This window comes from Orbicella franksi, chromosome 1 (assembly GCF_964199315.1).
Source record: "Orbicella franksi chromosome 1, jaOrbFran1.1, whole genome shotgun sequence".
In the NCBI taxonomy this organism is placed as follows: domain Eukaryota; kingdom Metazoa; phylum Cnidaria; class Anthozoa; order Scleractinia; family Merulinidae; genus Orbicella; species Orbicella franksi.
This window is the reverse complement of record NC_138145.1, coordinates 7,321,327-7,347,648: the sequence shown is the minus strand read 5'-3', so window position 1 is coordinate 7,347,648 and position 26,322 is coordinate 7,321,327. Positions and strand designations below refer to the sequence as shown.

The 26,322-nt window shown below is 38.5% G+C and overlaps 1 protein-coding gene and 1 long non-coding RNA gene across 3 annotated transcripts in view; one reads left to right on the top strand and one right to left on the bottom strand.

Moving 5' to 3' along the window:
- LOC145465519 (molecular chaperone MKKS-like) overlaps positions 1 to 23,016 on the bottom strand; it is a 42,839-nt gene extending 19,823 nt beyond the window's left edge. The window contains exons 1-4 of one of the 2 annotated variants that reach the window (XM_081449454.1): positions 22,574 to 23,016; positions 22,354 to 22,445; positions 21,111 to 21,290; positions 20,066 to 20,297 (exon numbers count right to left, since the gene is read on the bottom strand). In XM_081449454.1, the coding sequence (XP_081305580.1) occupies positions 20,066 to 20,297; positions 21,111 to 21,290; positions 22,354 to 22,445; positions 22,574 to 22,630 (561 nt within the window). In that variant the 5' untranslated portion in view covers positions 22,631 to 23,016. The remainder of the gene's footprint in view (positions 1 to 20,065; positions 20,298 to 21,110; positions 21,291 to 22,353; positions 22,446 to 22,573) is intronic. The other variant, XM_081449330.1, reaches the window with a different exon arrangement.
- The window catches only part of LOC145475964 (uncharacterized), a 76,423-nt gene continuing 54,833 nt past the window's right edge, over positions 4,733 to 26,322 (top strand). The window contains exon 1 of the long non-coding RNA XR_014046757.1: positions 4,733 to 4,780. This is a non-coding gene — a long non-coding RNA (uncharacterized LOC145475964). The remainder of the gene's footprint in view (positions 4,781 to 26,322) is intronic.

The window sequence follows — 26,322 nt, the reverse complement described above, 5'->3', positions numbered from 1 at the left end:
TTTATCAATAATATCAATACTTTTGAAGCATGAATCAGTGGTACCCTATTAAAAGTTAACGGGACACAGTCAGCTGGAGCACATGCACATTAGATACCATCTGATTTCATAGTTAATTTGCATATCACAGAGACACGATCCATACTGTTTTTAACCAAATATAATACAAAACATAGGATGAGCAAAAGCCCACTCAAAAACAGGTTTTTCAGTAAACGATTGAAAATCAAGCAAAACACTGCGAAGATTGAAGCGGATTTCTAGATGTACTCGACGAGTATCTTTGATTTCAGGTTGAGGTGAACTTTTTCAAAGTGAGAAAACTAGTGTCCAGGTCAGCGCGGTCCCAAAGCCGACTGTGTCCCTTTAAGGATACCAAAAACATAAAAAACTATCTTTGACAAGAGGTGCTGTTTTCTGTAAGCGATAATCCAACCAAGTATTAACACAGCGGAGAAGGGCTTAAGTTTTGTATCACTCGACTTCAGTTTGCAGAGAAATATTGAGCCACGGCCCATCCAAGGATGCGAATAAGACAAGTGGAAATGAATATGTCAGTTTCTTTCTTAAGATTTGTTAAGTACAGTTCAGAAAACCTGAAAAAAGACATTAAATGCAAGTCATTTCTTCCCTACTGGTTCAGATCGAGGCAAAGCGTGTTGTTGATCATAAGTAAGGAAAAAAGGTCGTGTCAACATGCCAGCAGAAGTAAATAGTTGCTGCAAAGTTAAAGTTTTAACTTTGAAAATGAAATTTACAATTTTAACTTTAAAATTTCTAGGTCCAAAAATGTTTTCTAACAAAAGAATTCACAAAGTCAATCAGTCTTCATAATGATTTCATGAAAACGTTTTATTGTGATCACTCTTGATCATTATGAAAGAATTAATAACCAACAGATATTGTGCTTGACAACGGTACAGTAATCTGTTTATCATTAGTACAAATCTACCGGATTATACTAATGCAATACTGCATTTTGATTGGCTAAGGTATACCTTGTACGATCATCCATTACTATTCAGTGGTTGAAGATAGTCTGCAAAATAGGGACATTTTTTCTCGTCTCGCCGAAGTTTCGGAAGAGGATTTAGAAATATTGAATGGATAATCAAATTCTCCAGAAGGCTCAGTGAAACAAGGCCATTTGCTGTCACAGCACTCGAAATTTTAGAAAAAAAACTGATAATCGCTCGGACAAAGCTGAAAGATGGACTCAAAAGACGGTTCATTCTGCGCTCGATAACACTATGGTGACGTTTTAAAGTGTAGAGATTTAATTGGCAATCATTTAGTAAGAGTTCTATATTTAAACGACTAGTTTATTTTGCTTAGTATTTGTTTATTTTTTTCTGAAGCCAAAAGCTAACGTTACCTTGTGAACATTTCATTATGTATGTAAACACCGTAAGCTTTATTTGGAAAGAAAATATAGAACGAGTAGGAGCGTATCGCAGCAGCACCCTCACTCCGACAGTTCGGCGCATAATAATACATGTTGATTCTGCGTGACACATTCTGATGAACTGTTAATATTTGATTCGATCAACAGGTAGCCTGAGGAATAGTAAAGAAAGTGAACAATGATATACCACAGCGAACAACTGGCTAAAAGACAAATGCAGAAACACTTTCAAATAAATTCTCTTTGAACTTGGAAATAAACTTTAAGAAAAGCACCTGTACTCCGTTTATCGTAAATCTGTCGATCCTCATAGTAAGTTACGATGGAATAGTTGATTAACAAATGAAGCGGACGTGAATATATATAATATCAAGTCTGTATGAGGGAAGAATAAAAAGATAGAGATTTTCGCAAATAACGAAAGTAAACTTAGCTGATGTAAGGAAGGTGCAAAGAGCAAATTAAAGACTAGAATCCGATAAGCTCTTACACCTTCCTGTGATAAAATATTATTTAGAAAATAGCTGTAGAAAAAAATATACCGCAGAACCAGAAAGGTGAGTGCGGTCAAACCTGTGTCGTTGTCCTTTACTTTGCATTTAAATTCAGTTTAATCCAATGAACATTGCTCATTCCCAAAGAAGAGGGCAATGCCAGAAAAAAATCGTCAGATAATAAAAAAATCGGGAGATACCCCTACACGAGCCATTGTGCACAGGAGTTTATCTTCGGCCAAAAATCCCCCACCATCTTACAGGGGAAGATTGTTCGAAGAGTCTTAATTCCTGTCCCCCAAAACCCCCACTCCCCTGAATGAAACAATCGCGAAGGAGGATTAAATCTCGTCCATAATCCTTTACTTTCCTGGAGAGAATATTTGAAGAGGAAGTTTAACTCTCATCCATAATCCTCCACTCGCCCTTTAAAGTTCAAAAAGGGGTTGTAATATGAGGTAGACTTCCTCCCAAAGTACTTTTCTCTGAGAGGGTTAAAGGTTAAGAAGTAGCGGTAAGACTAAACTACACTGTGTCGACACTATGGGCATAAATAAGCAGTCTAGTCTTTCAGCCGTTTCCTAAACCTTGACCATCTTAAAGAAAATTACTTTGGGAGGAAGTTTTACTGAAAATGTAACCACTTTTGACTTTAAAAGGAAAGATTAAGAGATTATGGTTAAGACATATACTTCCCTCCAAATCTCCTTCCTAAAAAAGTAAAGGATTATAAAAGAAATTTATTCCTCACGCGTGATTGTTTCATTCAGTGGAGTGGAGGTTTGAGGAACAGAAATTAATGCTCTTCTAACAATATTCCCCGGTAAGATTTTGGGGAATTTTGGACAAAAGATAAACCACTGTGCCCGAAATATCGTGTAGGGGTATCTCTCACTGACGATTTTCTTGAGGCATTCCGCTCCACTTAAGGAATAAAAAATGTATCTTGGATTCAACTAAATTTCAATGCAAAGTAATTCTCCTTCCAAGCAAAGTAAAGGAAAATAATAAAAGCATTTCCACCTTGTTTATTACGATTTCTGGAGTCATTACCTAAATTGAATATATGAATAAATTAACCATGGAAAGAGTCATCTTGCTCCCTGCTACCTCCTCTGGGGAGGAGCAAGGAGGGAAAAAGAGTCATCTTGCTCCCTGCTACCTCCTCTGGGGAGGAGCAAGGAGGGAAAAAGAGTCATCTTGCTCCCTGCTACCTCCTCTGGGGAGGAGCAAGGAGGGAAAAAGAGTCATCTTGCTCCCTGCTACCTCCTCTGGGGAGGAGCAAGGAGGGAAAAAGAGTCATCTTGCTCCCTGCTACCTCCTCTGGGGAGGAGCAAGGAGGGAAAAAGAGTCATCTTGCTCCCTGCTACCTCCTCTGGGGAGGAGCAAGGAGGGAAAAAGAGTCATCTTGCTCCCTGCTACCTCCTCTGGGGAGGAGCAAGGAGGGAAAAAGAGTCATCTTGCTCCCTGCTACCTCCTCTGGGGAGGAGCAAGGAGGGAAAAAGAGTCATCTTGCTCCCTGCTACCTCCTCTGGGGAGGAGCAAGGAGGGAAAAAGAGTCATCTTGCTCCCTGCTACCTCCTCTGGGGAGGAGCAAGGAGGGAAAAAGAGTCATCTTGCTCCCTGCTACCTCCTCTGGGGAGGAGCAAGGAGGGAAAAAGAGTCATCTTGCTCCCTGCTACCTCCTCTGGGGAGGAGCAAGGAGGGAAAAAGAGTCATCTTGCTCCCTGCTACCTCCTCTGGGGAGGAGCAAGGAGGGAAAAAGAGTCATCTTGCTCCCTGCTACCTCCTCTGGGGAGGAGCAAGGAGGGAAAAAGAGTCATCTTGCTCCCTGCTACCTCCTCTGGGGAGGAGCAAGGAGGGAAAAAGAGTCATCTTGCTCCCTGCTACCTCCTCTGGGGAGGAGCAAGGAGGGAAAAAGAGTCATCTTGCTCCCTGCTACCTCCTCTGGGGAGGAGCAAGGAGGGAAAAAGAGTCATCTTGCTCCCTGCTACCTCCTCTGGGGAGGAGCAAGGAGGGAAAAAGAGTCATCTTGCTCCCTGCTACCTCCTCTGGGGAGGAGCAAGGAGGGAAAAAGAGTCATCTTGCTCCCTGCTACCTCCTCTGGGGAGGAGCAAGGAGGGAAAAAGAGTCATCTTGCTCCCTGCTACCTCCTCTGGGGAGGAGCAAGGAGGGAAAAAGAGTCATCTTGCTCCCTGCTACCTCCTCTGGGGAGGAGCAAGGAGGGAAAAAGAGTCATCTTGCTCCCTGCTACCTCCTCTGGGGAGGAGCAAGGAGGGAAAAAGAGTCATCTTGCTCCCTGCTACCTCCTCTGGGGAGGAGCAAGGAGGGAAAAAGAGTCATCTTGCTCCCTGCTACCTCCTCTGGGGAGGAGCAAGGAGGGAAAAAGAGTCATCTTGCTCCCTGCTACCTCCTCTGGGGAGGAGCAAGGAGGGAAAAAGAGTCATCTTGCTCCCTGCTACCTCCTCTGGGGAGGAGCAAGGAGGGAAAAAGAGTCATCTTGCTCCCTGCTACCTCCTCTGGGGAGGAGCAAGGAGGGAAAAAGAGTCATCTTGCTCCCTGCTACCTCCTCTGGGGAGGAGCAAGGAGGGAAAAAGAGTCATCTTGCTCCCTGCTACCTCCTCTGGGGAGGAGCAAGGAGGGAAAAAGAGTCATCTTGCTCCCTGCTACCTCCTCTGGGGAGGAGCAAGGAGGGAAAAAGAGTCATCTTGCTCCCTGCTACCTCCTCTGGGGAGGAGCAAGGAGGGAAAAAGAGTCATCTTGCTCCCTGCTACCTCCTCTGGGGAGGAGCAAGGAGGGAAAAAGAGTCATCTTGCTCCCTGGTAGGAGGTAGTAGGGAGGAAGATGACTCTTTTTCCCTCCTTCCTCCTCCCCAGAGGAGGTAGTAGGGAGCAAGATGACTCTTTCGCTACTACCTCCTCTGGGGAGGAGGAAGGAGGGAAAAAGAGTTATCTTGCTCCCTACTACCTCCTCCCAACGTGTTGTGTGCGTTTGTCTACCCTGTTGCGACATGTTTGGTGTTTTGGTGAAGTATTAGCCATCAGCACGTAATATGATTGAACATGTCTCAAGAGGGTGGCCAAGCGCGTGCAACATGTTACGCACAAAATGTTATGATATGTTGGATTGACATGTTGCGATCATTGGGGGGGGGGGGGGGGAGGTTAGATCTTTATTTATTAACACACCGTTTAAGTTTTAAAGTAATGGACAAGGACACAAGATTTGGCCGGAAACTTAGTTTGCGGCTTGTTTATATATGTTGTTTTCGTTATTTAATGATCTAATGTTATAGAAGGTTTCAAGAGCTCTTTTTTGTGAGTCCTTTAATTAGCCCTTACACCTTCTTAACACCAGGAAAGGCTTTGCGAAATTTCACTTAAGTATTATACTTTGATTCACATTGTTTCAGAGAAGAAAATGCTGATGAAAGCTACCTTGCAAGTCTTGTTTATTGATGAAATAGCTTTCAAAAAGTCAGTAATGTTTAACTCTTTTCGAAGACTTGCTGACCTCCTTTTTTAACACTATTTTAAGGTGGTTGAATGTAATATTGATAAGTGCTGCAGTCCATTTTCTTCACGGATCCGTCTAATATCTGTGATCCTGTTGACAAGAATTATCATTATTGATCAGTCAGAAGGCAAGTGTAAGTGCTATCTAGACAATTGAAAATACGTGCACTGAGACGTTATATGCTAATTTGCCAACTGTACTGGTTTAACAAGAATGAGCGCAAAAATTTCAAATCTCTTTGTTAAGTTTTTTCTTTCTTTAATTTCTTTTCATATACACAAGCTATTCGTATCGTTTGGGTTTGATAGGATGCCATCAATATTTGGGTTCTTCTTTATCACAAAATCCGTTAACCAGGATTTTATTATCAGTCTATAGAAAGCCAAGTTAACAACGTGTTCTGTTAAAATGAATAAGAACTGTAGATCTACTTCAGCTACCTTAAAAACAGCTAGGAGAAATTGTATGTTGATTTCTAGTTCTTGAGAATTGAAAAGTTCATTCAGTTCTACCTTGCCGCTATTTTATACGTGACGAACACGTTGCTCTTCCCCTGTCAATTTTAAACCCTTTTTATCCGTAAGACAAAGCATTTGACTCGACTCATTTACTATTTTATAAAGTGCCCATGAAATGATCTTTCGAGCTAAATCAAGCCATTCTTTAAGTGAGCCTCAAATTACTCCTTATTTGTGTAACTGAAGTGTGAAGAAACATATTTTAAACTCAAAATTGGTAGACGAAAAGCTCTATTTCGTTTTGGAGACTGATGGCAAAATCAGATTTGTAAACTATCTCGCTTGTCAGTTTCCCACTGTCGGAAATGTTAAACAGAGTGCTTTTATTTTCTCACTGAACTTGTCGTGTATAGTAAGTCATTTCATACAGAGAACGGGTTTGTTGGGGAATTTGATGCCTTGCCGACACCTCTCTCAAGACCGTAGCTAGAAACGCTCCAAACATGTATGGAGTTACCACTTTTTATCGGTACTAACTGGAAAATTTAATATCCGTTCACGACAAACAGAAATATTTTATTACTCTAGGCTATATTCCTTCCAGGAATCTTAAAGGTACTGAATAATTTTAAAATGCCTTAAGCTATCCCGCAGCATTTCTAACAGAGTGTTGCCAAATTATTTCTGGTTACAATAAAATAATGGAAAATCGAAAACTAATCATCATCATGGAATAATATAACTTTACTTCTTGTTTACTTTTGCAACAAAGTGGGCAGCACTATTGAACGTTGCAAATGGATAATTATAACTTAACTCACGTGTCTGCGTATTGACCATCTTATTTTTTAATTGTCATCGTACACAAAGAAATTAGAAAAAAATCAGAAATCGAGAGTGAAATTTGCCTTCCATCGCAAAGGTGGGTTTGCACGAGAACTCGTTTTCAAACAAAAGGACAAGGTAAACTCGGAAATGGCCAATTCACTGCTCCAGCAAGACAATGATCCAAAGTTGATGACTTCCTTTTTTCTCATCATCTTGTTGAAATTAATATTATTGTAATTAACTGAAATCAATTGAAATTCTCATCATTTGGTGAAAGGAGAAATGAGCTGTTGATCACTATTTCTTAGAAATAATAGAGTTCATTTCTATAATCGACATAACACGTTTCAGTGATGAACGACTTTTTAACTTGAATTTGTTATCGCTTTCTAGGAACAATACGTGAAAACTGGAGCGGAGCGTATGCTGGAAAATCACATCTTCGTTTGCACCGAAATAGCAAAGATATCTTTCTCTTGAATTTATAAACAATCCACCTCTGAATTACAGTTCAGCAAGTTTCTCACTTTTTCTTCTACAAATCACTGGTTAAGAACTTCACAACCTTAACTTTTTTTGTACAAGACGCTTAAAACAAAAGTACTGTTTTTCCTTATCATTTTTCATGTGACTGTACCATGTAAGGAATTAAATTCGCACTCCTGGTATTACTTTGGAATTTTTTTCCTATTTTGTCGTTGAACATCTTAGTCGTCACTGATTTAGTTTTTTAAAAAAACATGCTAAGTCGAGCTGCCACAAATTGCAGCCGCTTCATTTAATGCTCTTTAACGCGACTGTATCCAGGTGAAATCTACACAATATGCCACAGGAACAGTTCTTACAACCTGTCTGTGGGTAATTTATAAAGCCAGAATTCCTAAATCAAACGTAATGGTTATTCTGGGGGCATCGATTTCCCTTCTTGAATATGTACTGCAATTTTGGTGTCAAGATTGAACTTAAACAAAGTTTTCAAACGCGTAAATCCAATTCTTTTCTCTGACCTTTTCCAATAAGAACGCCGCAAAGAGATGGTAAATTGTACATTTCTTCTACCTAACCTCCTCTTTAGCAATGCATAGAGTCAGCTTTCGTCACGACACACGACTGAAAACAATCTGTTGCTGGTGTTTTGTGGCGCTATTTCAGCCCACAATGCGAGCGATTTGGCAAAATAAATCTTACGTTTGATATTTTTTCCACTTAAAAGTATGAAACATTCAATACTTAGTTGCTACATTCTTTCTCGTAGATTTTTGTATGCGAAAGATGAAAATTTGGCAATAAATATTGTAAATTTTGACATCAAGACAATATGTCATAGTTGATTTACTATTTATTCTCATCACCTGACTCTTTGGCAATGTCTTAATTCAGTCGAGATTTAATTGCTGATCCACTGTCAATTTTATAACTTTATTATCCGTTGGCTCATTTGCAATATTTAAAGCGGTGCCCTTGAAATGAGCTCTCGAGCTGAGTCAAGTCACTTTTTTGTGCAAGTGATATACGAAGAGTCAGTTTTGAATTTGAAATTGACAAGAAAGCCGTCTATTTATTTCCCTTTGGGCTGGTATATACGTAGCCAAACAGTTTTGTAAACTCTCTCGCCTGTCACAATTTCCCTTTGTCAAACATAACCATAATACATTTTTTAGTCATGTGATGCAGTGAACAACCGGGTTTGGTTTAGAATTGATGCCTCGCTGACATCTGTCTTCAGACCCTGTTAACGCCCAAACATTGAATTCACAACTCATGGAACACTTACTTTTCGTATCAGTTCTAGCTGGAAATTATCCACTCACGAAAATCAGAAACACTTATTGTTTGATGTCACCAAAGAAAAAAAAACACAGGAAAATTGCGTTAACTACTCTCGGAATTACGCTAAAGAGGCGGAGAAACAAATCATTTGCAAGCAGTTATCCCACAAAGGTAATATGATTATGAATTTGAATTTACGGAAATATCTTACGAGACACCGCCCTACGCTCCCAGTTACCCGTGTGTTCTAACTTTCCGGACATTAGGGAGCTCAAGGAAACCACGACGGCAACGGCAACGAAAATTTTTTGGACGGAAGGGCAGTCTCAGTCACGTAGAAATTTATTAATCTTAATATTGTGTTGATAATGATTGCTTATTTTTTTTCCAATCTTCTAACATTGCGTAGCACAGTAAAGGCAAACGCTAATGTGACTTTGACTATTGTTTTCCTATAAAACAAAAATTGGAAAACCAAGTAAATGGGTCAAGCTAAAGAAAGAATTTAGCCTTGATGACAAGCAAGTTTCAGAGGCATTTCTTCTGCCAGTGAGGGCTGCTAATGAACCGTATCTACGTTCTTTTCGGTACAAAGTGTTGAATTCTGTTCTGTTTACTAATGACCGCCTGTGTAAAATAGGATACGTTTCTAATCCCAACTGCATCTGTAATCAGCAAACGGAAACAATATCCCATATTTTGTTCGGTTGTTCTTTTTCATATTCTTTTTGGCATGAGGTTAATGAAAAAGGTTTTGAGCACAATCAAGAGTTGCAGAAGCCTCTCGCTTACATATTGCAATGTTATTGTTGGGTCTTTTGAGGAGGAGATGGATCTATTTAATTATATAGTAATTTTAGGAAAATCTCTCTTGTGGACTTGTCGATGTAGAGAAACATTACCTTCCTTGAGCCACTTCATAAGAATTTAGGTAATTAAATATGAAACTGAAAAACACATTTCAAATCGAATAAAACTAAATTGTTTAAAGAATAATAGAAGATCTTTGAGGAAGCAATTTTAACTAATAATTATAGCAGACAACGCTATCATTAAGGAAAATCGTTAAGTTAAATAAGTATGTAGATAAGAATTGACAAAATCTTTTTTCTTAATTCAATATGGTGTCATTGTTAACTTCTGTAAACCAAACTTTATTCGTTCTTCTGTAAATTAATTGTTAAAAAAAGGATTGTAATTGATGTAATTGTGGAAATAAAAAATCCCAAATGAAGAAAAAAAAAAACATAAAACAGCAACGAAAACGTCACCAAACAAAAAGTTTATTGAGTAGACCAATGGCTGTGCGCGTGCGTTTTAAGTCTTTGTGCATTTTGTAGCCGTAATGTGACATGAACAGGTTCTGTGCATTTTGAAGAACGTAGGTCGGGATGGCAAATTTTTTGTATTTCTTTTTGGAATGGATCGCTGGCATTACATATTTAGTTTGAGGAAGTTTTAAGTACTGATTGGGGTACGGAGCAGATATCCAGATTGTTACGAGATTAGAAATATCATTTTTCTTTCTAGGAGTCGTCCCTGGCGTAGGTATCGTCGTTGCTTAAGCTAACTATTTCATTTCTTATCCACAACTCAAAATTCATTCTTTCATGTATAAAAAACAGAGGTTTTCGCATGCAGTTTCCAATGAAATTGAAAACAAAGTAGTGAGTTTAAAACCAGTCAAGAAGTAGAATCTTTCAAGTCGATTTAAATAAGCGACAGAAATTCCATTTATTAATTATATCATCCGCGTTTGTTTTCAAGGATTTCCAGTTCGACGTCTAGCTGACCTTGTATCATGTCTTTAATATTGTTGTGTTAACACAGTTTCAATTTACGTTTTATGATCAGTTATAATAATTCATGAGTCTTCTTTAAAATTTGTATTTTCTGAATATTTTAGCACAAAGTTTCGTCCAATAGATAATACGGCCAGTCAACAATGCTCCTTTCCCCCATTGGAATGTCATTCAAAACGTTTTTTCACATGAAACACTCTAATAAGTACAATTTTGCTTTATTAAATTTTTAAATGAACTTCAGTTTTCGGTTAACATTGTATCACGAACATTTGATGAGAGAAAACTTGATGAAAGAGAACTCATCGCAAATTGCGAAAAAACGTTTTCTCCGTGAAATTTAACCCATAGACCTAAATTAATTCATAGCAATTTTTTTTAAAAAACATTTTCTCTTTCTGATCTATCTACGAGTCCGTGAAAGATTTAACCCCCCAAAGACGACATTGCACAGATTTTGAATGGTCAATGTGCAAATATGTTCTGAAATCACCTAAATATATTCTGAAAGTCCCTATATACTTTGGCCGTTTTTCATTCTTTTGGAGGGGTGGGTCGGTTAAAATATTCAAAAAAGTATCCTTACGTGCTTCCATAAGCATGCCGTGATGAAAAAAGAAACTAGTCAGGGCTCCATTAATGTAAACATTATGCAAGTAAAAAAACAAGTTGAAAATTAATTGCAAAGGCACTTCAATACTCTGGTACTGGTAGAAGTCATATTGCCAAATCCTGTGTTAACAAATTCCAGTAACGGTATGAAAGTTGTTTCATGGTCTCCTTTTACAATTGCTCCCCAAGTTCATTCAATAATCTTCCTCCGAGCAATTAAGAAGGAATCTACAAGACGTTTGAGTAACAAGTGGAAAAAAACTTTGTACCGAGATTATTCACATCGTATTGCAAACGGCTGTGCGACTGTTTTAAACATCTTCTCAAAGGAAATTATTTCTAACCACACCAAATGTCGACTGAAACAGATTTTGAAGTTCATATGAAATACTTGAAATTACTGGTGAAATGAAACTGATGATGAAGGTTTACCTTTGCTTGCACAATTTCTCTAAACTTTGAAACTTATTTTCCCACATTTCCATGGGAAATGGTTTTCGGTGTTATTTCAAGCAACTATTTATATCGTAACCTTTTAGAAAATGCAGAAAGGACTGCAAGATACTTAGAATTACTCTGGATGGAGCTTTTTGTCCAATAAAAACTGAAATTGCTCGATTTCCTCTCGGATTTTGTCTTAATTATTATTGTAGAACTAATTAATGATTAGATCTGAATAAGGCAACTTTAATTATTCTATGCTCAATTCAGTGGAACGTTTTCATGTGACGTCATCAAGCGTTTAAATCCAAACGTAAAGAACCACCAGAGTTTCTATCCTCATCAGGCATAAGAGGTGCGAAAATTATACATCTTGACAGCATTTCAGCGCAATGGTGTCCTTCGTTTGGTAACAAGTGCATTTTGAATTTTAGAGTTATGGCAGTGCGGAACATCGCGTTTGTCGAAAAATATATACTTATCTCATGATTTTTAGCCCTTCGTGAAATAAAAGTAGCAGTTAAGTGTTAATATGTTGGTTTGTGCAGAATAGTCAATCAATGGCCTAGATAACCAAGAAGATCCAGATTGTCACACTATTTTCCGGCTGCCATATTGGCGAATCTTTGCTGAGGTCATTTTTTACATTTTTCCTCATTGACATACTACTATGCACGGAGAAGGTATCACGCTAGACACGAATTGACTACAACAATTTAAAGAGCTTGTGAAACTTAGTAATTGGTGAAACTTTTGGCTCTTTGGCTGTAATATTCGAGGAGAAATTGGCCTTAAAAAACCGCCAAAGTTCTGGGTGGCAAACGCCCTAATGAGCATTTACATTCTTTGTTAAATTTTGAGCAGGAGCCATAATCGGGGACGGAGACCGTAAGTCTTGGGATCCGCGCGCACCTATGATATGGGACAATTTTTCTATTTTTAGAGCAAATTGCGCCATCCTGACGTCATATATCCGCGCGGATCCACGCATATGTCGAGGGCTCTTGCGTGGATGTTGTCACGTTGCGTGATCAAATGGTGGGAGTTGAAAGACCTTTGGGGATTATCTTGCGTATTTTTCACAGCGTAGGTAGGGAATAAGGCAGGGAATACGAACCAGGCCGCTTATATGTAGTTTTACGCTCTGAGCTAACGGAAAAGGTGGGCTTTTCAGGGTCGAAAACAAGACTTCAATCTCCCGCTGAGAATGAATAATAAGATCTGCTCGCGCTAGTTGAAAGCTTACGCGTATGTTTTTTCGTTTGTTCTGACTTAAGAATATAGCAAGAAACTCTCTACTCTGGTATCGAGTTAATTTGTGAGTTTCTCAGAGAATGGTGAATCATAACCAAAACGTGTTTTGATGGTTTCTTATTGTTTGGTGTGTTTGCAAAAGTTTTTGAAAGGAAAGTCTGACGCGTACAATTAGCTCATTTGCATAGTGCAGCTCGTGCACTTTCAAGTCCGAGTCGGTGTTTTCAATTGCCAACAAATCTTGACAAAGATTTCTTTCGTTATCTTTTGTGCCGAGATGCTGCAACAAATTTCACGAACGCAAAAAAGGCTACTAACATCATGTGTGTTTCTTCAACATAAGCATAGTGAAGTTTTACACTGCGAAAATGAAAATAGACAAGGAGTTTTGATAACTCGATCAACAAAATCGAAATCGTTATTCGAAGTTGATCAAAGAAAGCGTCATCGTACATCTCGTACTTTGCCGATTATTTCTGCCTTATTCGCATATTTTCAGCTTAGCTTTTAATATGTTCTCAAACACTTATCAATCTTAAACCTATTTAAAAACTACAGAGTTATTGTTCGAGTTCGATGTACGCTTTCACACGAAAGTGCGGCGGAAGTACAATTTGTCATGTTTACTGACTGTACAAAACACGCATCGGCGGGCGCTCTCGTTCATCGACAACAGAGAATTTACTGGATTTTACACGAATAAAACTGAGCAGTATCTACGGAGGTAAAGTTATTGGGCCTTGATGAAACATCAAGCGTTGCTTACAATTCAGGCGAAACTCAAACTAGCAAATTTTGTTTTACCTTTCGGTCGCGATAGACTGGCAAATTCCTCGCAAGCGAGTGGCAAGAGGAGCTAGGAAACTATGAAGTCCTGAAGCTCTGCTATATCTAAATATATCCCGCTAGTTTTTTGCTGTGTAATGGAAGAGCTGTCAATCTTCAACATATGTGAAATTTAAAGTGGGGTAATGTATAGCTCATGTAACAGAAGCATCCGTCGGAACACAACTTGGTCAGCGATATATATCTAAGCTTAAAGCGGACCATACCTAAATTCGACACTGTCTTACTTCACTCAAACTGGAGCAGCTTACGACGAAAATACTTAAGCAAAATTCCAACAGACGTAAACGCGTTGAGTTGTGGGCCAGAACATGAAAAATGTCGGGATTTTCGGACGCCATTTCCCCCGCGCGACATCTGCAAAAATCCTCGCAGCATGTACGCGCGTGTGCCGCAGGCGATGGCGCAATTTGTTCTAAAAATAGAATTATTGTCCCATATCATGGGGACAACCCCAATACTAGATATGGCGCGCGCTTACGGTCTCCGTCCCCGATTATGGCTCCTGATTTTGAGTTTTTAAACCCGCGTCGCTCAAAAATTATGCAATACATCGCGCTCAAATTCCTTGACACAGTTGACCGTGCTATGCCCTTTCAACATTCAGAATTTCCATCAGAAACTGTATCACTTATGGGGCAAATATTGTAAACAAAGATTCGCCAATTGGTGTACCACGGAGGTACACCAATATGGCGGCACCATACTGAGCTCTTTAAATTTGTGCAAAACATTTAGGCAAATAACTGAAGTTTGGGACGGCGCATAGACCTAAAACCTGGAGAGGAGTCTTCTTTATTTATCTTCAATAAGATCGAATTTCCTTGTTTTTTTTTCTATTGCACGACAGTGAAAACGATCTATTGTAGTCCGGCTATCTGACCAGCTGTGCCTTTCCAAGATTTTTTTCAAGATTTAAAATCCTTCTTTACTTGACAAAAACAAACAAACAAACAAACAAACAAACAAAAAAAAAACAGAAGAAGTCCTTTTTAGAGCAATCTTACTTTTAATTTGGCTCATTGTGATACCGTCAAGAGCTATACGGCTGTAGAAACAGCACTCTTACATGAAGTTTGCAATGTATGAGAAGTGACGAACTGGCAGATTAAAAACTTTCAATTGAGATACTTCACTTTATATTCTTGAGAATACTACTCAAATGCAAAGGATATATACATGCAAAACGACAGTTCGTTGCATCATTCATCTCGGCTTAATGGGAATACTAGTGAACATTCACGACATGATTTTATTGATAAGCTGCGGCCATGTATTAATTATTCACTACCCCTTCCTCTTCATTTAAATTTTTCTCGTAAAGAAACCACCATTGTTCTCAATTTAGCAAAATACTTTTTTTCTCTTATCTCAATTTCCACAACTTTTGGTTATGGTCTTCATCAATGCCTTGAAAAAAACAAGAATTACGAGATATAATATTCGATAGTTTCAGGTTGACCTTCAGCATAACGAACTGAGTGGTAACTTTTAACATATCCCATGCTCAAAATGTATATTCTCATTACTGGTTTTCTCATATTGTTTTAAATGTTAACTCTGAGAATTTAGTTTTTCTAAGTGGTAACTCTTAAGTACATCCCATGCTCAAAATGTGTATTCTCGTTACTGATTTTCTCATATTGTTAATATTAATTCTAAGAATTTGGTTCTTCATCAAGACAATATCTTCTAGTTAATCAGTTTCCGAGATTTTCATAATTCTTACGCCGAAACTGTTAAAAGTTAACGAGAGTAGAAATAATGTACTTATCTGAGATTTGATGTTTCCAATAGTCAACTTGTGCCAGAGTCCAACAGTACATTGCGATCCAAGATGGCTACCCTTTCTGTCAACAGTGATATATCAGCCGCCTGGAGCGAGAGAGACAGAGAAAAAAGAATATTCAATCAACACTACCTTGTCAACTAATAAATTTACAGCAGTGTTAGATTCAATTGATAACTATGTAAATTTTCAGAAAACAGTAGTGTTTTGATGTGTTTTCGAATTTTAGCATTTTCTTCAAAAATGAATTAGAATTCCCATGGAATCCAAGATGGGTTGTATTGTTCGCGCTTCTAAGAATCAAGGATAATGCTTTCTAACTTGGTTATAATATAAGCTAGCTATCAAAATTGGATTTAATGATCATTAAAAAATCTTTTTTATGACTATTTACGTCGTGGTATTCTCCTCTTCACCTAAACGTTTTCAGACGCTTAATTCCAAGAACGTAAAATGAAAAGTGCAAGATGTTCCTTCACATAATAACTCCACCCCCCACGCGAAAATGATCTGAGCCAACAAAAGTTCGACCCAAAGTCCTTCCAAACAAACGGTAGTCTCATTATAATAATTATTATCGAACATAACACAGTGTACGTGTATTGTACTGATATAAATTATGGTATTTTCTGGACAACAAGACAACCGTACGCTTATATGCAGCAATGGTACGAAACTTGAAAACCTATCAATTTTACAATCAGAATCAAGATTTTTGACACTCTTGGAGTGTAAAGATAGGAAAACCATAATCTACTTATCTGAGCTGAGATGTTTTTCCAACAGTCATCGATCGTACGCTAGAAGTGAAGCTCTGCACACTGCCATCCAAAATTCAGTTAACGTTGATGAAATTCAATTAGTTAAGGTTGATGAATAAATCCAGAAACTCGTGAACTGTCCTTTAACACATCTTTGGTCATCCTGGAGATAGCAGAGCAAACGGCAGCAACTTTAGTTATTTAATCACCTAGGTTTGCTTATGATTATTTCATGGACAGATAACTTGCTCACTCCAAAAACTTGTTCGCATGTTGTGGTCAGAAAGTTGAACCATAATAAATGGCCGTCACAAATTAAGACAATCGATTTGGAACAACTCTTCATCTTTCATGTATTTCTATTCAACTTGGTAGCGTAAGAATGAGTTGATAATGAAGGACAGCCGCCATTTACGATAAAAGACTTGCTGTAAGGTTGATAACGAGATTTATTTACTTTTTTAATTAATCATCTTCGTTCTCTGTGGGACACAAGGCAGCCACAATCCATCTACATCTCTATTTTGTACGATATGTTGTTCCTCATTGAGCTCATGACAGGCGCCAGGTGGTTTTTGGCCAACCAGGTTCGCTGTTGCTAGTTGGTGTCCGCCTCTAGGCAACCTTGGGAAGTGTGTGGTTAATCCATCGGATTCATCTGCGTTTGATTTCCATGACAACATTCTGGCAATAAGTTTTTCTGTCAACGGATCAGAGATAAAGAGCAATATTCACTGCTTGCAGACATTGACGTCAATTGTTTTGAATTCAATTTTTGTACAACCAAACAGCTCTTTGTTTCAAGAGCCAATTGCTCTCATGTTGGCGAACAAATAACAATATAGCTAGCCTAACGAGCTTGCAAATCTTTTCCTGCGCTGAGAATTTTGCTAGTTTTTGCTCATTTTCCTCATTGAACTACGCCTATAGGCTCGTCAGTTAGCTTCAGCTCAGATAATTTTTTTTTTTAGAATTAATAAACGAATTTGCCAGTGTAGTCAATAAGTTAGAAGTTCTTAGATTCTTGCTATGGATTTCAAAAAATTCTTTTTTTCAACAGAAAAACACGATCGCAGGACGATAAACTGAAGCATTCTACGAATGGATTATGTAAAAAAAAAGCCAAAAAAAAAAACAAAACAAAACAAAAAAAAAAACAGTAAAACTTTAGTGCCACCAAATCGTAAGATCTTAGACTCGGTACTCGATTTCCTGTATTTGTAAGATAAATGAAAAATGTCTTAACTTAATAGTACGAAATAAATAATACGTGTCACTTTTGACTGTGGGTTAATTTTAAGCAAAAATACGTCCAAACACGAGACTCGTCCATTAAAATTACGAAACATTCAGCACCAAGGCCTACAAAATTACCAGCGACATGCACTCATTTTGGAATCGATCACATTCTTTATTAAATTGCAAACCGGTTCTAATGTTACGTCTGAATGCCCCTAAACTGGACTTAGCTGCAAAACTTCAAAGGATTATATTAAATAAAATCTAGCGACAACTGTGATTCACTTATCTGAACTTCAACGGAGTTGTCGTCAACATGAAACTTGCCAGGAGTCCATAGCTGGTCGTGCTACACTTGATTTGAATTGGAGAATGACGCCTGTCACTCCAATTCAATTCCTTTGGATACAACTTTGCTGCCTGTGGTCAATTCTTGTGAACAAACAGGAAAGTCATGGTTAAGTTTTTCGCGTGTTAACTCAAGCAAAACTGACTTGATTGAGTATTAGTATCAGTTAACGGACGTCTATCGGCCTTGCAGGTAACAAAACTCCCTCAAAATGTGGAATAACACTTTTAAACGACTGCCAACAAAGTGGTGCACTGCAGTGGGAACGAACTGAAGAGTAGTTATAGGTTCTGATATAACTACATAACTGTTCTCTTCGTATCAGAGTAAAGGCAAAGGCGGTTGGAATTTTCTGTTTGTATAACAGTTAAAAAGAGTGTACATGGTAGCGCTCCGAGGTGACGAAACAAATTGCGAATGACAAAGTCAAACGGCAAACCAAGCAGATTATCAAGCTGTAAACAAACATTTTATTAAAAATAATCCATTCAGTTACTCACAAGAGAAATGTTTGCTATTCGGTTTTTCAACTTCGCCTAAATACAGTCTTCGGTGTCAAGGAAAAACACATGCACCTCGAAGCTTTCACAGCATTGAGGAAAGTTTTATTATACCATTAAATGATCAAATTGAAAGACGAGGGAAAGAGCTAGGACGCGTAACTAGCTAGAGAAAATGTGGACTTACCTGAAGGAAGCACATCGACTAAGATGTCTTCGCCCTTGCCTTCAATTCAACGGCGATAAATAAAGAAAATATGGACTTGCCTGAAGGGAGCACAGCGACTAAGATGTCTTCGCCCTTGCCTTCAATGCAACGGCGACCGACGCTAAAATGGGTGTGTCATTCTACACTTCTTTATATATACCCACATTAAAATTCATTAGAGCCACGAGAAATATGCTTTGAACAAAAGAAATGCATCCCACGTTAAGATTGTGTGCTTTGAATTGTGAAAAATGAGCAACTTGGGAGAAAAACACGCACGTGAAAGGAATTTTGATCCGAATATGCTATGTTTGTTGTTAATAGGCCAATTTTGATATATTAAAATTCTAACTTGGCTCCGCGAGGCTTAAAGTGCACCTAACCCCCCAATTTTTTTTTCGCTAAAACGAATCCACTTACTGTTTAAACTAATTCCGCGAAAACATTTTTGAATTTGGTTGAATCCTCAATTTTCTATGGCCCGCCAAAGTCGTGCTCGAGATGTTTCACGACCGCGTTTTAGGGAGTCTGGGTCGAGCAAGGTTGTGACGTCTACCCAGGTACCGAATAGAACAGCCCTCAGTCATTTCTCTTTGCTTTCTTTGGACGTCGTAGTGTAGAATACTCGCTTTTGCATATTTTAGCTCTAAAACGCCCAAATTTTCGCTAGAAGATCAAGATGTCTTCCTCCTCAGAGTCAGAGATGAGTTGTTATTCAGATTACTCTGATATAAACTTCATACCTGAGGTGGAAATCTTCTGGCTTGAAGTGCACTGAACAGATGGCCGAGTTCTTCGAAGGCTCCCACTTCGCTCTCTCTTGCTTTACAAAGTCCACCCACTTTTTTCGTCTTTTTTTCGCTTGTGGCCGATCGTCACCAAAATATGGAACACAGTGAAGCGCTATTCCATTTTCTAAGTCTGGGGTGTTGCAGCAACCGCCTGCAACACACCTCGTAGGCATTTTAGCTGCAAATTCTTCACGAGCAACACAGCCACTACAGTGAAATGACTAGCGGCGAAACACGTTTCGTTCCTGGGTAGACGTCACAACTGCCGCTGGACCCATTCTCCCCAGAACTCGGTCGTGAAACAAAATGGCGCCGATTTAGGGCGATTTTCGCGTTTTCGGCGGGCCATAGCAAATTGAGGATTCAACCAAATTCAAAAATTTTTTCGCCGAATTAGTTTTAACAGTAAGTGGATTCATTTTAGCGAAAAAAAATTTTGGGGTTAGGTGCACTTTAAGGTGGCTGAACACAGTTTTTGATACCTTTGTTTCATTCACCTTTTTCTCTAAAACCCTTGATCCCTCGGTCGCCAAAAATGGCAGCAAGCAAGTTTACAACACAAACTTTGGTTCTTTGATGGTTAAGCTGACGAATGTGCCGTTGCCATGGCAACATGAATAAATATAAACAGGCCTTTAAAATCGGTTTTGTTTATTTGTAGAAAATAAAGTCATTAGATTTTCTTTATAATTTGCATGCAATAAGCTTGTAACGATTCTCACAAGTTAACACCACTTACGTCCTCTTATTACCATCCCTGATCAGAGTCAAATTTCACATCAAACATGTGTTTTTCTAAGTTTGAGTCTATTAGTAAAGCCACCATATAGCATGTTAACAAACATTCAATGATTGAAGCACTGGCCTGGGTAGTTATATCTCTTTAGCTTGTGTAAGTCATGTTTGAGGTATTAATAAAAACTTGTACTTAAGTGAGTGCATTGGCACCTTGAACATGTATCCACCGCTATATAAACACACAAAAAATATTAAATCCTGTACCTTGATGACGAGCACACTTAAATACTGTTTCTCAGATTCACTAAGACGACAAACAGGCTTTGTTCCAATTATGCTGTTTACAATGGACAGCATGGTCTTCATGTTACCAATATCAATGTTCATTTTCCATCGACATGACTGTAGGTGACTGGTAATGACTTGCAGTGAATGTTGACTGATCTGAGTGATGAGGGCTCTTGGGACAGGCAGATCAAGGGATGACTGTATCAGACTATAACAGAGAAACAATAAGGATCAATAAATCTATGCACACCTCTACAATTACCAGTAACAGTATTCTACAAAAAAAGATAAACTAGAAGATTTGGTCCCTGACTATAATTATTGCAAGATTATATGAGGTCTCATACAACTCTCTACTTTCAAAGCGTTTCTTTCCACCTTTTTTTAAGGTGTTAAACCCAAGGTGTGAGCAAGTTGTTGTGGCAATCATTCCAACTACACTACATTTTTTTTACATGTTCTGTACCAAATATGGGGCTTTCATCTTACTAGTTTCATCTTTGAAAGAGAAATATAATTTAACATTTTTGCATGTGTTACATAACAGACAAAACTTTCAATGTAGGTAAGACAATTCTATATTTATAGTACCAACTGCGCTTAGCCATAAACCTACCTTGCAGGAAGCCCACTCTTAAAGTAAGTAACATAAATATAAATTAATTGATAAACAAGTAAACAAAGAAAATACAACCTAGCTAAAATGTAAGTACATGAAATTAAAATGATTTTTTTACAATAAAAAATATAACAATATTACATTGTTGAAAATGGAAGTAAATTCATAAATTCAAGAATTTAATAATTGATATTATAAAAAATTATGTCATAGATAAATTTAAATTTAAAATCTTATGCAACAAATCTTTCTTTTAAAATTCCTTTGTACCAGTCATGGTGCGTGTTGTTGAAACGTTTGAAAAGTAAAACTGTGTGCTTAATTTGTTACGCGTCATGGATGGATGCAATGTGTTGTATGTGTTGATAGATGAAATGCAATTACATGTAGGTTAATAGGTACCTTAGTAAGAGAAGTGCTGTTCTCAAACCACCATCACTGTAGCCTTCAAGATGGCCCTTCACAGCAGATAGTATCAACCTTGGTATGGGGTGTGACAAGCCAGACAAGCTGTGAAGAATCTTGCCTGATGTTGATGTTACAGTCACATGACCACCAGAGGATGACTGGAAGAACTTCAACCTGAGTATCAGACGAGTAAAAAGATGGGAAACTTCACATGCTTTTAAAATAAAGACAAATGTATTGTAGTGAAAAGTATTGAATGAAATTATTGTTGTATCTGTACAGCTATTACTTTGTACAGTGTGACACTAGATTCCATTGCCACCTAGCTGGCAGAATGGATATTTATCTACCTTCAGTTATAAATTAACTGAGGCATAACGGAAAACAAACCCTTCCCTTCCAACAGTTGTCATGGGTTTTATTCCCAAGATGATCCAACAATTACATATGCTTAGGCTTCAAGCTCAGTACTCCTCTCACAAAGTCAAGCATCCCGACCCTCACGCCCAGACCCACGTGTACAAATGTCATGTATTTAAAATAATTGAAGGGGTGGGATGATGTGTAGTAGATGTCAAATTCTCACATATGGCCAGGGTCCCCTCTCCTGGGTTTGACATCAATGTACATTAACAAATCAGTCAAATACAGGTCATGAATCAGCAAACTTTATTTAGTGCTAGGTCGTTGGAGAAGATACCCTGATTCCAGAGGTTTTCTTGCTCTCTTCATATCCTAATGGTCGAATTTGTGCCCTGAAGTACATGTCTTTTTACACTCTTTTTGACCACCACAAAGATGGCTTTTTGTGATAGAAAAAGAAGAAAGAAAACCCCAGGGACCAGGGTATCTAGCAGACTAAACCCTTCATTACCTGGGATATTAACAAAATGGGATCATGTTTACATTAGGTGGTGCAGGTTGATACTGTTGACCAATATGTTGACTGATACTCGGTCGATACATCAGCCAGGTATCGGCCTTGTATCAGCCTTGTATTGGCTGAGTGTCGGTCAATATATCGGTCAATATATTGGTCTATAGTGTCAGCCGACACTACAGTAAACATGATTGACAGCATGTTATTGGCTAAGCTACAATGCAAGTAACAAATTAAATACAATGACCACTAAAACGTGGGGAGGACCAATCAGAATTGAGTGTTTTATTTTATTACAATAAATTTACGCTTACATTGATATAGTTAGGGATTTTATATGTAAGAACTTAAAATTACCTTCCATTTGGTCCAAGCGCTGTCTGAACTAAATCCTTCAATGCGCGTAGCGAGCCCTTTAACTTAATATCATCCAACGGCTGCACTGCAATCTGCATGTAATTCAAAACACTCATATTAGGAAAATACATACCATATATAAGCTTCAGCTACTAAGTAGTTTATTTTTTTTTAAAAAAAAGCTGCTTATAAGTGAAAATGCATCTTCATGGCAGCCTACCTGAGATGTCCATTCGTCTTTCGTAGACAGCCTTGAAGAAACACTTTTACCCTCCATTCAGGTCATATGCAGTATAGCCATGTGTATTCTCCACAACTGTGTAAACTTTTGACAAGAAAATAGGAAATTTTGCCTACAACATGACGTTAATTGCAGGAATGGCTCCGAGCCTTTTGATAATAAACCGCTGACCGAAACTATTTTTGCTGACATACTTGCTTACATCATATACTTTCGCCACCGGTTTGGATAATTAATTAACGCAAGATGTAGCTTAGATGTCGTTGTTTTTATAACCAGTTATCAGAGCAGCTCGTTTGTGTCTTTTCAGTTGATAAACTAATCACAGAGCACTTACCTCACATTCGTATTTTATTTTATTTTACTTTATTTTTTTTTCACGTGATCAGTTTCAACGAACCCAGATCAGTACTGAACTAAAGCGGTGACTATTGACGACTATTCGCCACTATCCATGACTGTTCACCGCTGCACTATTCGCTAATCGAGTTTTTCTAGACACCCTGCTAAAGGTCAGGAAATGGTCAGGAAAAAGACATTTTCCCTATAAAAAAGGATTTGTTAAAAACTTGTCAGTCATAATGAATGGGCGGAAAGGAGGGCTGCCCCTGAGGGCAGGCTAGAAACCGTTACTATGTCTGTTGTTTATTTGGTTAGAGAAATGTTATTTTTATCAAGGGAAAGTCAGAGAAAAGCATTGTTCTGGACCTCTAGTTTTGTCTCTAACTCAAATCCTTGCATTGTGGGTAACAAATCATGTTTGGAATTCAAGACAGAATTGATGTTAAATACATTTATCAGAATTATTTTTGATATGTTTATATTTTTTGCTTTTACAAAATTTTAGAGTCCCAGTGTTGTCACCGAATAGTCCGAGCACTGCCTTCCGTGCCTGTCATGGTAAACACCTGACACCTTTAGTTTTCAGGGCTTGGCTCTGTAAAATGCCACCACAATTGAGAATAAGACACGTTGTGCATTTAAAACGCGGCGATGAATTTCAAGCTCCCGAAGACACATGTTCAGTCTTTCCTTGGAGTTTTAAGTGATATCACAAAGGACTTCAAGAGACAAATTCTTGAAAACTATTCAACGAATTTCATTTGAAATACCTGTGCTTTTGTAGAAGAAAATAACTGGCGACTGAGTGCGTGCTTTATTCGATATTTTTTTATTGATATCATTGTATGCTCTATTGTTTGACGCACAGAAATCTCAATGAAATATTCTGATGCAGCAAACACTTTTCTAGTGGGTGGAATGAATTTTAATCAAGTATGTAAGGAAGTCTCAAAGGACATCCCGTTCATTTTAGTGTCAGGGAGCGTCGTGTGTTGTGAAGGTGAACCAGTATCTTCGTCGATGTGCTCCCCTTCGCAGATAAGTATACGCTTTCGTTTTTGCATTTCTTGACCTTGTTCGCTTTTCGCCTCGTTTCGCTACGCTTGCCCTTTTCCGCAGTTTAGTGGTTTAGTATAACCAGTTCGTTGAGCAATTTTTTACGTCCACACGTGAAGAAATTGTTGAATACTGGGAGGGTGTGAAACTTTCGGAATAAAGAATTACCAAGTTCGTTTAGACAAGCACATCGGAATAGCAGGTTTGAAAGTTTCTTACTGAATACCACATTTCAGAAATACTAGCTCTCTTGTTCGTCGTATTTGTAACTGTTTAATGTTGTCCACGATGGGCCTGAACTGCAGGTCACATTCCACAAGTCAGAGTACAGAGTCACTGTGCTGCAGATAAATAAACAGCACCAAGATTCAGTCTCCTAGCCCTAATTAGCCCTAGCACTCTGCGTAAATGTTGTTTTAGATCGAGGGGAAACTTTTGGCATAGTTATTCATCAGTAGAGTAAGGATTTCTACTCTTGACCTGTGGAATGTGACCTGTGTTTTAGACCCGGCTTGTTGTCCATTGTTCCGATGCTCTGAGTTGCTAAGGGTATGAAGATCTGACTGAACAGTTTTAAAGTTACGTCAATAATATTCCCTGAGAATTTAAATTCTTTTCTCATGCAGGAACAGTTTGTTTCCATACAACCGCTGAACTTACTGCTCGTGAATGTTTTAATTGGAGTTTAATTTAGTCGGTTTTACTTTGAGAGCGACTTTGTTGAGATGTTATACAGCCATCCTTGTCCTTCGCCACACGATTGATTTCTGATACATTTTCGGGTAAGTAATATCAAAATATTTAGTTAGAATTTTAGAAATAAAGGCAGATTTGAGTTATAATTGTATTGTGGCTTTTCTTCATTCATCCTCATGTTTTCATAATTGTTCACATTTTCGTAAAATCAGAAATTACTTGACGAATGGAACCAATTTTGAGCAAACTTGCGTTGAATTCTGGCGAGAAAATAATCCTAAGAGAACATTAAGAAATTTGTTAATGCAGGCGATATTGTCCGATGTTATATGGCCGGTTTCTAACTACCAAACTGATTGACCGACTGATAAGACCTCAAACTCAAAGGTGATATATTTTTTGACAGTTTCCTCTCTCCTTCTGGCATTAGACGAACAGAGGGGAACCCAAAGGAAATGTAACCATTATGAGCTAGACTACGAATAGTCCCTCTTTCGCTTAGTCCGTCGTGCGGGACGCGAAAGAAAACCGCGAGAAAAAAATGGCCGCGCGAAATCCTGGAGGCGAGGAGAGCGCGAAAGGAGGGACTACCGCCTAAGCCCAAGAATTTGAATTATATGCGTTGCTCTCACAACGCAAAAATATGATTGGCTTATGTTAGGCGCGTTGACAACGTGTTGTCAACATTCGAGATACCTGTGACGTCTTGCAGGAATGTTTTGGAACCGGAGCAAATCGAAGCGGTACCAGAGCAAATCGAAGCGTTGGAATCGCGCTTCGCAAGCCGTGATGTTCTTGCGAATCTGCCAACAGGCTTTGGAAAGATTTAAATTCATCCAGTGTTTTGTTTGGCAAAGCTTTCTGCCTCCAACCCGACTGCGAGCGTGTTAGTGATTTCGCCGCTCAACAGCATCGTCTAAGTCAGCGAATATCAATTCACTGAACTTGGCCTTTCTGCCGCCCATTTGAAAGATTGATCCGGACTCTCACTTGAAACCGGACATTCACCTGAAATTTTCCGCTGCTATCGGCAAACATTTCACCGCAGTTGGATGATCTCCTATGTATAATGTATAATGTATAATGTAAATTCTCGGTTGAAACTCTGTTGAAATTTTCACAATAACTTTTAGACGCAGCGAAAATCCTTACAAGAGGTCTCATTCGCCGTCTTCTGTTTAAAACTTCTTTGGCAGTTTCGCTGAACGAACACTGAACGAAGATATACTTCTCACGGCATATGTTTTTGCCTGGCTACTTGAAGAGTAGAGTAGAGCAATTTTATTCAGATCTCCCTGGGCTATTGATAACAGGCGATAATAAGAGGACGTCAAGATGAGAAATCCTACACCGAAAAATCACTCGGCCGTGAAAGGGCAAACCCTTGGGCTTAGGCGGTAGTCCCTCCTTTCGCGCGCTCCTAGCCCCTAGGATATCGTGCGGCCATTTTTCTCTCGCGAATTTCTTTCGCGTCACGCACGACGGACTAAGTGAAAGACGGACTACTCGTAGTCTATTATGAGCAGCCGTGTTCAGCTTTGAAGCTACGTTCTCTCCTTATCAGTCTCTTCATTTTGCGATCAACTCCAATTTCAGGTAAATTCTAGGTTTTACTTTATCTTTATTTTACAAGT